Raw genomic sequence first — 11215 nt, 5'->3', positions numbered from 1 at the left:
ACCAATAGATCTGTGATAAGCCAGTATTGGCCAATAATATTGCCTGCAGATTTATGAGTCAACCTCTAACTTAAATTAAACTGTTTAGTCATGCTGTTTAAAATAACCTCTGGGCTCTTCACTGACCTTCCCTTTTGTATTGTTGTTTGTGAAAATTTGTTTAAAATCAAGAACTTTAATAATATCTATTGTAATGTGATTGTATTACTCTGTGCTGCTGTTGTCCTAAAGGAAAACATCATATGTATCATATAATTTATCATTATTGTATAATATACACGACTGCCTAATTAAGTATTTATGATTAGTAGCCTGCTGCATTACATACATATTCTCTTTATATCAATTTAGTTTAAAAGTTGTAAGAAGAAAAGAAGTAGAAAAGTATACAGCCATAAAGCATAAAGAGAGTCTTTCACGTTGTTAGAATGCATAAAATTGAGGGCTCGAGCAGATGAGGATCAAAACATTAAAACCTGTCAATCCAAACCTGAGATCCACAAACTAACCAACTGACTGAGGAGATGAAAAAGAGATAACAGAGGAGTTACGATAAAAGGAACTGAAAACAGAACTGAATACTGAATTATAAATCCTTTATTGATAGAAGTATTTCAAATGCAAATTAGACAATGCTCGAAATGCATGCATGTGCATGATACATATATTGAAAATGTTTCAGCTCACAGTGGTTAAGATTGCGTGAATCTCTTCCTGAGGGGTTTTTGTGTGCAAGATTCTCTTGCTCCATCTAGCAGACCAGAAGTTCCCAAAATAGGTTGCATAAACCTACTGGGTAAGTGTTAAGTGTCACAACATTTGAGACAAAGGGATCAAATAATATAAATAAGTCCAGTTTTTGTGTGTTTTAAAGGAACACAAGCCTTATGGGCTCCAAAAAAATATGGTTGGAACCTCAGCTGCACAGAGTGAGCAATGCGTGGACAAAGTCGACATCCAATATTGCACCGGTGTTACAATTATTTAAAAGCATATATCAAAATTATAAAAGCATATCCCAACTCACACTTCTTTTCCACAAGAAAGCACAAATGCAGATCACTGAAAACTTAAAGTGTGTATACAGTGTGTCTCATTAAAGCAGACCATTCTTTTAGCTAAATGTACATTGTTGTTCTTTTGTTCCTGAAGAGAATAATTCTCATCAATAACACTGAGAATATAAAATACATATATTTGGCCCTTGTCGATCTCTCAGCAACCAAATTTATCCACCACTGGGTAATGATGCAATATTTGTTTTACTATTTGGATTGAGAGGATAGAAGTAAAATAGATGCTAGAATTGTATGTGTGTCTGTGTGTGTGCATGCATATGGGAGTAGAGTCTACGGCTGCAGAAGGTGGTCTTCTTTCATCTCGTGCTCTGCTGGTTTTGCCTCATCAAGCGTCATACTCGTATCTGCTCGTCCACCTACAAGCAGGACAACAAAGACAGATCAGGCTATGTGGAACAGAAAAAAGGAGGGTCTAGGCATGAAAGAGGAAGTACAAAACTATCGCATCCATGCATTTAAGACCTTTGTCCAAAAAGTTAAAAAAAAGAATCACCACTGAATGGCTCTGTGTCTTCCTCTGTCCAGGACTCTCCAGAGCCGGTCTCAGCCATTGAGGCCAGGTCTGTTGCGAATGAATCTTCAGCTCCAGAGCCTTCATAAATGCCAGAGCCTTCCTCAGGCACCACAGGTGACTCCCTGTCTTCACTGGTCATCTGTGATTCCTCCTCTTCCTCCTCTTCCTCCTCTTCCTCCTCTTCCTCCACTTCCTCATCTTCCTCATCTTCCTCCTCCCAGAGTGGACTCTCATCCTCCACAGGCTCTGCCTCTCTGGAATCACAATGAGAATCAAACATTAAGAAATGTTGATCTGGTTCATCTGATCAGAGCTGTTGTTTTGACAAGGTTGTCTCACTTTATCACTACAATATATTCACGTTAACGTCACCTTCTTGTCGATGACATTTTAAGTGCACAAAGAAACAACAACAAAGTGACAAAAAACTTCACAAACTTGACACTAGACACCCCTTCATCCATGCTGTAGCTAGAACAGATTTCAGCTTTCAAGAAGAATATTATGCACATTTCCAGGTCTATATCTTTATATTCTGGGGCTCTACTTGTATATTTCTGCATGATTTACTGTTCAAACTCCTTATTTATCTTATACTGGCTCTTAATACATCCCCTCAGTTCAGCCTCTGTCTGAAACAGGGTGTTTCTCTTTAAGGCCCCACACTCCAGATGAGCCCACTCAGTTCTGATTGGTTAATAGGCTCGGGAGGTTACGGAAACAAACAATAGTAGTAGGATGCTATTTGTGGGCATGTGTGAACACTCTGATGTCATCACAAGGAGGAAATAGAGGCCGGGGCTGAAGCCTGCTCTTTTGACAAAAGCCTTTTGACTTTCAGGGAGCATTTTAACATATGTTCACCACAAGTTTTGGACCACTGACGGTGTTTAACATAGACATCCAACATTATAGCAGTGTATAAATAACAGAAGATCCACAAAAAGCATGATATGTCCCCTTTAAGGGTTGAAGGTTGATGGGTGTTGCTTCTTTCATGTTTTTTTCATATTAAGGATACTACTTTTGTTGAAGCTATACAGTTAAGATAAGCAAGAGTAGAATAACAGAGGAGCTTTGAAATCATCAACAGGAACAGGTGTATAAGATTTGTAAGCTAATAAATAGTTTACATATCAACACAAAATACTCTCAACCTCATAACCTCCTTCTTGGTGATGGTTTTAAAGTAAAACCAAAAGCTTGAAACAGCTTTCCTTTCTTGAAGTCAGCTCTTACACCTAAATTATTAATGGTACTAATCCAGTCCAGGTAAGATATTACAGTTTTTACGGTTACTGTATCCCTTTTACATCCCTGTTACTTCTCAAACCAGAGGATCAGACCATCATGGCACATACTCAGACGCTAAACAATAGACCAGAAACAGCGGCCCACCAGGCGTCACGGCGCACTTCCTCTCAACACTTCCCTCTGGCTTCCTGCTCAAGGCGAGCTGCAAAAAGGGAGGCTGCTGCTCAGGCTGTCTTGTTTTTAAGCGAATGATGCAGGAGGTCAGATAAGAGTTTTGCTGACAGCACAAACATTCCATGAGAATAATCTTAAAGTTTTTTACTCAGTCTGTCCTCAACAACTTTCCACTTGCTAACAAACTCCTCTACACTCCTTTCCTTTGTGTCTATCTGCCCTTAAATCACAGATCATTTACAGGATTGTTTATCAAATGCTTCATAATCGTGTATTTGCAGTTTTCAGATGGACTTTTCACCAGTTTTATTGATCAAACCAGGTAAAATCATATGATGCTAGTAGCTCAGAGAAGTAAAACAGTGAGAACATGTGCTTTGGTTCATTGATGCTGAAGCAAATCTCACTGTAACCCATTTTTGGTGTTTTCTGTCTGTCTCTGTTTAGAGTTTACATGTTTATTTTATGTGCAGTGTACATCTGCAATAGCCCATTAAACCCATTCAGAACAAACTGTGTGATTTCAACATTGCCTTAGATGGATTACAGCTGGCAAAAATATGATTTGTGGTATTCTTTTTTTTTTAAGTTTCCTTTTTTAAATGTGTGGTCTTTAACTGATAGGATCAATGTCAGTTAACAGGAACTCTAAAGAGGAAACTGAGGGCTAAGACCAAGACTGTGATACAGGCTTTCTCAGCAGTCACAAGCATTGAAAAGAATTATATACACACCATATGTGCACAGAAACGCACACACATGCAGTTCTTTAGTGTCTCATTATTTCCAGACGAGTGACAGTTTTGGAGTAAGAGTTAAACTAAATGGAACAATCTGGATCCGGAGTCTAAATAAAAGCGATGGTTTGAATTCCTTTTAAGCTCAAACTATTTACAATGTAATTCCTTCACAATTCGTACTTCTACCAAAAGAGATGGTTGGGCCTATGAGTAGCTCATAGGGAAACAAAAAGTAAATAACTTTTCACAGCAGAGGCCAAAGGGGGTGTGGGGTGTGAAAATGTCCTTTTTAAGACAGATGGTGTAACCTCTGCATGGGTTTTGCATGCCACAAGATATTAAGTCAAATCTATAAATTTGGTCCAATTTTGCAACATGGGAGCACAAGAGAGCTTATTTCCAGTTTGACATACCCGTTCTGCCATTTGCTTTACAGAAATCGATTCAAAGGAACAAACTGTCATTGTGATAATCAGCTGAAAGGCCTCAAAGTGGAAAGAATTTGTTTTGGTTTTTTTGTTTGTTTGTTTTTGGCATGGAAATATGTGCATCTCTTGTGATGTGAAACAAGATGTTAGTGAGTAAATGATTTATGATGTATTAACTTTTGGTGAATAATTTGATATGGAACTTGATTATCTTACAGTTGCACTGAAATAGGGAGGTGCTCTGCTAGGTGAAATATTCTTTATTTATTTTTAAGGTTGATACAAAAACTTGCCATGACAAATGAAGCCCTCAAACGAAATTTGGCTCACTGCTGGCTGGTACAATCTACAAATTTTTAATTTCTAGGAGAAACCTGTTGATTTGCTAACTTATTCCTACTCAAGGTAGCTAAGGTGTTTAGCCTATCCCAGCATGCATTGGGCACAGGGAAATTAACAGCACAAATTCCCAACCCTACAAGCCAACCACATATTGTACATTTAGATATAAACTAATAATATAATTGTTTTATTCATTTAGCATTTAAATTAATTAGCAATAGAAGACATGATGACATACAGATTGATTCTGGTCAGAGTAAAACTATAGATGGCATCATTACATGTACTGCTGGGCCCACAGGACATTTGAGAGAGTAGCACTGCATATATGCACAGTATAGAATGGAAAAAGTGCAGAAAATATGAAACTCAAAAGCAATTAATGCAATGTGTTTGAAGGTTTGAATCCCTTACAACATTATGAGTACATCCTGTCTTTCTTAGTTAACTATTTCAACAAGATGCTGCAACTTCTTCTTTATTGGAGACTGCAAGACATTCAAGTGTACTTCCAGAGAACACTTTAAACTGGGTCTCTTCACCACAAACACAATGTGTGTCAATATGTTTTCATGTCATTTCACTCTTTACAGCTCATTAAATACAATACATTTGTGAGTTTAGACTTTCCTACTGTACATTTTCACATGATACCATACAAAAAATGTTAGATATAAAACTATCTGCCACCTTAAATTCCCTGTGCTCCTTCCTCTTTACTTTGTGACAATGAAAAATAAACTCTTAAAGTCTGTCTTATTCTAGCTCTAACGTTCCTGCTCTCTCTCTCTGTTGTTCCTTTTCACTTTCTTTTTTCGCTCCATGTTGTCCTCTATTTTGGCTTTTCTTGGCCACCTACCTCACACTTACTCACAAACACACACACACACACACAACACATGAGTGCACACACAGAGACACACGGTGACATTTGTGTTGGCCATTTGTTAACCAAAGTAAGATCCAGTATTTCTATATTTAACGTCTGCATTCATCTGACAACAGTGTGTCTTGAGATAGTTGTGTTGTTTTTCCAGACTCATTTAACATCGAAGTGAACTCACTGCTACCTAGGCACTCTCGCCTCAGATTTAGCAACAAAACCGTCAAATCCCATGCTCTTACACTTTCACGGTGATGCACACAAACAACACAGCACATGAATACTTACAGATACTGTGTAGCTGAAGCAGGCAGTTTGGCTGGCAGGTCTGGAGTCCATGCCATCTCTGGACTTTGGTGAGTCACACAGTTCGCCTGGTCGCCATCAGGGTTACATCTCACAAACTTATACACAGCAGTTGCGGGTGCTCCTGTAGAGCGAAAGAGTGTCGTTACTGTTCAGTTTATGGTTTATTTCATGCAGCATTTTATGCAACCTTCACTCAGTCAGCATATTTGTGGGCAAAGCGTGGTGACTCGTGGATCATTTTAGTGTGATAATAAGCATTTACAAGCTCCATGTTTGGAGTGTTTCAAGAGATTACAACGTTATTCTGCCACAGTGTAATTTGACGGTTGGCCTAATGGGCTTCAGAGCTGTTTATTCTCCTCAGTGATGTGTTAGACTAGGAAATAACAGCATCACAGTCGTCTCAACACATAGCAGCACATTCATACAGAGCTTATCTGATGGCAAAATAATTAACTGTTATTTTCCACCAATATCTGCAGATTGATGTTACGAAAAACAACCATCAGATGTTTCCTTGCCACAGCAAGTAAGATAACACTGACGGCATTAGCCGTATCTGGAACACGAAGTTCACGTTAATCATCGTGACATCTTGACTGTTTGATGACTGATGTTGGGCAATCTGTGGTGGATTTATGAATGTTGCATCAAACAAAATTCACACAAGTGCTTTGCTAAAAACCCTATTTTCTGTTTTGTCCAGGCTGTTGGCATTGCTTGAAACTTTTAGAATTGGAAAAATCTTTAATAATAATAAAGCATTTTGAAATGTTTTTTTAAAAAAAACAAAGGTGGCGCGACATTTCTGCATCACACTAATACAACTGCCAAAGATAATCAAGCACCATCTACTTTATCTCACATTTGTTTTAATATCAGAACTATTTCACAGGAAATATGGGTGTTCTTAGACGCGTGGCTTCCTTTTAAATGAAGGAAGTCGGTCAGTAAAAAGGCAGTGTCATGCCTAATATGAAGTGATGATTATCTGTTGATGTTATGTTTGGTGTCAAGTGCCTGTATGGCTTTTGGGCATGTGTGTGTTATGTGACACTCACAACAAAGTAAGGCATCATTTTTCATTTCACTTTTAATCCTCATTCTACTGAATAAAGCCGATGTTCTTATTTAGGCCCGTTAATCTAATAATTGGTTGAAAGGCTGTAATAAGAGCATCAGTATGAACATTAATTTTAACAGTTAGAAGAAGAGATTAACCAGCACAACAGACTTTTATCATGTCTTTGAAATCAGTCTATCCCTTAAACGAATGATAATAAAATGTAAACAGTGAGATACAAACAATATTAGGCACACTGGGGGATAATAAATATGTGGTTTATAGGTTTAATAATAAAAATCAGAATAAACCGAAATGTTATTTTTATTTTGGTCGTATTTCCCCAGCCTCTTCCTCTTTGTATCCATAGACGACTTGTGTCATGGCGAGAGTCGAAAAAGTTCCCTTACATTAGTAGTTCTCAGCCCAGGGTATTTTCACTTTCCCTCCCAAGTACCACAATGACATAATGTATGACTACTTTAGTCATGGGTTTCATACGCTTTCTGTAATAAAACATCTAAAACCAAAAATCTCATCAGATGGAGGACCCTGCCTTGGACAAAACCTTATTAAATAGCGATCTGTGGTCTAATTTGTGTCACTTTAGGGATCCTTGACGTGAAAAGGTTTGAGAACCACTGCCTTACATCACATGTACAAAATGTTCAAACTGAAATGCCTCCACTCTTTAATATGAGAGGGAACCTCACATCTTTTACTCTACAAGAGTGTTGCTCTTCACTACAAGAAGTTATCCTCAGAAACAGAGTTGTGTGTTATTATTATTATTATTATTATTATTATTATTATTATTATTAGCCTATAAAGCTATATGGTCAGTCTGCTGTGGAGGTGGGGAGATTTACCATCAGAAATGAGGGCACAGAAACCTGACGTTAACAAATGAGTCACAGTTCCAGTAATCACTTTATGCTGACAGTCAAAAACCAGTGAAGATGAACAGTTGTTATAACTTTATTTATCAATCCCCAGTTTGGGCCACTCTTTGCTCTGTTATTGTAAATATGTTCCCCAGAGGCACTTAAGCTGTCTGGATGTTTCTACTAGTTTCAACTGTCTGTCCAAGTAAAGTCTCTACTGTACGTCGGTAACAAGAACTTCAAAAGAAAGTAGATTTTATCAGAAATAAACTACCGACTTACCCATCCCGTTATGTAAGGCGAGGCAGGAGATAACGAAGAACAGGATCAATTTCATCCTCAGCTTTTTCTTTCTTTAACACAACAACGAGAAAAAATAAAGACACTGCTTTCCAAAGTGCAGCTTCCTTACGCGCTTAAGAATAAATGTAAATCGCTTCAGACGAGCCAAACTCCCCTTAACAGCAAGAGCTCAGCCCTCTTAGTGCGTCACGGTTTCCTGAAGTCTTCTTGTTTAAAAAAAAGTTGCTGAACATCCTCAGCGGAAACTTTTGTATTAACCACCTCAAATATCAGATATCAGGTTTGCGTAACTGAGCACTTTGAGGAAATAGCTGAAGATATCAGCCAAGATTCAATCTGCGTGTTCTGATACTAAAATGACTGAGAGGAAGCGACAATTTGTCCTAATTGGCTGCGTTTAGTATTGAGATAATAACATCTTTGAAGAGTTTCTTTCTCACAAGATGAATTCAGTTGTTTTTTTGTTTTTTTTACCTCTCTTAGGTTTATTGAAACAGCTATTCAGTGTTTTCCTTGTGGGTGTGAGTGAGTGGGAGAGATTGTGGTGTTTCAGCCCTTTAACTTTCCTTTAGTTGTGGGTTAAGAAATCATAAATTTGCGCTTTAAAGTTTCCCAGAGCTAAACAGAGATTGTTGGCTGAAACAGAGAAGTATCAGCATCAACAGTATCACCTTAGTTAACACAAGGAAAAGCCATTATAAGGTGGGGACGTACTGGGAGCCTCCTGAGACACCTGTGTAACACATTACTACTGAGTGACCTCACTGTGTGTGTTTATGTTGTGTGCTTACGTTGTACTTTAATGTGTCTCCATATGACCTGCAGGTTTACAGTATGTACACACTTGAGCTTGTCATTAGATGAATGTAAGTAAATCCATTCTCTGTACTTTACTTGAGTATTTTACATTTTCTTCTACTTTACACTTCCACCATGTCACATTTAAAAAGGGAAAATTTGTACTTTTTCACTCATTTACTCAATATTTATTTGACAGCTGTATTTGACATATGATCAGCTAATAAAATATCATCCATTATTGGAGATTAAACAACCTGACATCATTTAAAGTAAACAAAATTAGCTTGAAAACATTAAAATATTGATTATTGATGCATAAGTAATAATAATCCAAAAATATATAGATGATAAATATCACTGTGAATCAGGTCATTCTATGTACTAAGAATACTTAAAAAATCATACATTTTGCCCCTGATTCTTAATTATAATGGAGCATTTTTACACTGTGGTATTATCACCTCTACTTAAAGCTAAAAGATCTCAAAACTGCTTCCACGTCTGTGTGTATCTGTGTGTGTTTCTTCCTGCGATGTAAGTCTGGTAAACACAAGTTAAGACATTTCAAGCATCAACAGTTGGTATGTTACAGGGCCTCAGGCAGATGAGGAGTATTTACTGGATTAATGCCATTGATGGTGACTCAGAAGTTGCAGGAAGCTGGAGCCGTCAGAAGCTCTAAATACGAATGAAACAGTAAGGAATTTTATGTCGCAAGCATGTGATGCAATGTGTATGTGTTTCTACGCAAGAATAAATGATGGATCCGGGGAGGTCAACTTCCCCTTTTCTGTCAGTTTTTAAAAAATTAAGAAGAAAAAAAATGCAGGCATCCAGAATTTCTAATGTAGGTGTTGTGGAAATTAGATTAATATTTTGCACAGACACAGGCATTGATTGAACAAGTACACTCTGTCCCTTCCCAGCTTCATCAGATTTTTGGATCTCCTTTTTTTTCTCTTTTTTTAAATAAAAAACAAAAAACCTTCAAAGTGAGCACCAAAAAACATCTGCAATGTTGGAATGTTGGACTTTTTTTTATTTTTTAGATTTGGCCAAAGTTATTTAAAACATCAAACAGTATTCTCAATTAGCTTGCGGCCTGTTTAGTTTATGACATAAACCATAGGCTCAGTCATGCAGTGGTATGACATGTAATGATCAGAGACATGTGTTGATCAGACTGAAAATGGATAGTTATGTCTGTTTTTTTTTATTTATTCATTTATTTAAAATGTTTCATCTTTTATTGAAAATGCAAGGCAAGCGACTGACAAGACGTGACAAGGAAAGGGGAAACATACAACAACAAATACAGACAGACAGACATATTCAACAGGATGCATCTGAGTGCAATAGAAGAAACCATTTTTATTTATTTAGTTAGTTATTTTTGCTCTTGAGGCAATTTCAAATAACTTAAAAGGTCAGAGGAGATAGAATGGAGTCATTTTACAGCACCGGAGGGCCCCAACATCACCCTCATCCATCCTAAAGCTCATTTTTCTTGTTTTCCACAATTCTGGCCCTGTAAACAACAGGGCCAGATGGCTGTGGTGGTAAAGAACATCTCTGGGACCCATACACACACACACACACACACACACACACACACACACACATTACAACAGTGTGTATAACAAAGTTTTTATGATGTTTGGAAGGCCTCTTCTTCAATATACTTGAGCAGTCTGACCCACTGACCTCTGTGTGTGTGTGTATGTGTGTGTGTGTGTATGTGTGTGTGTGTGTGTGTGTGTTACTGTCAGCGCTCTGTCAAATATTTGTCGAGTTCTTGTACAACAGAGATAGAGGTGGCTCATGGACTGAATACTGCATTCCTCTCTTTGACTGACGTGTTCTTCTTACTTTTATTTTTCTGTTACGTCTCTGCGTCTTTTCTGCCCCCTTTTTCTCATCTGAGTTTTAGGCGAGAAGAGAAGACGACCCAGAGCAGGAAAGAAGTTTGTTTTAGCTGACATATCGGTATGATGCCACAGGAAGTGGTTACATCAGTTGCTATCATTTTCCCTCAGGAAATGACACTCTAGTCTGCCCATCCTCATCACCACACTAACGCACACGCACACAAATACATATTGTGAGTGACACACTTAGGAGATACATAAACCAACTGACACACATCATCAATTTGCTGCTCCTATTCTCTCCCCCACAAGCCGTTAAAAAAACACTATAATTCCTGTACAATCACTTAATCTGATATATGTTTGATATATATGTGTTTTCCTGCAGCAGCCAGTGTGTTATTACACCTATAAAAAGTCAGCTATTACAGTCAGCTTGGTTTCTATTCTCACCCCTGTCACATTATGTGGGATTCAAGACTATTGTCCGAGTAATCAGAGTTTATGGCAGCAGAGATAGCTCTATTTTCACACTCTCAGACACACACACATGCAGAAACACAGAAAACACAC

General features: G+C 37.8%; 1 protein-coding gene across 1 annotated transcript; it reads right to left on the bottom strand.

Annotated features, from left to right (window-relative positions):
* Nucleotides 1-579: 579 nt before the first annotated feature.
* srgn (serglycin) lies at nucleotides 580-8123 on the bottom strand. The gene is made up of 4 exons (XM_067591629.1): nucleotides 7953-8123; nucleotides 5703-5844; nucleotides 1573-1847; nucleotides 580-1435 (listed from the first exon to the last, which is right to left on the bottom strand). The coding sequence occupies exons 1-4, from the start codon at nucleotides 8005-8007 to the stop codon at nucleotides 1350-1352; spliced, it is 558 nt and encodes a 185-aa protein (XP_067447730.1). The 5' UTR covers nucleotides 8008-8123; the 3' UTR covers nucleotides 580-1349.
* Between the last annotated feature and the right edge of the window lie 3092 nt (nucleotides 8124-11215).

This window comes from Thunnus thynnus, chromosome 1, assembly GCF_963924715.1.
Source record: "Thunnus thynnus chromosome 1, fThuThy2.1, whole genome shotgun sequence".
NCBI lineage: Eukaryota > Metazoa > Chordata > Actinopteri > Scombriformes > Scombridae > Thunnus > Thunnus thynnus.
The sequence above is the reverse complement of the archived record's forward strand: the minus strand, read 5'-3'. Positions and strand labels throughout refer to the sequence as shown.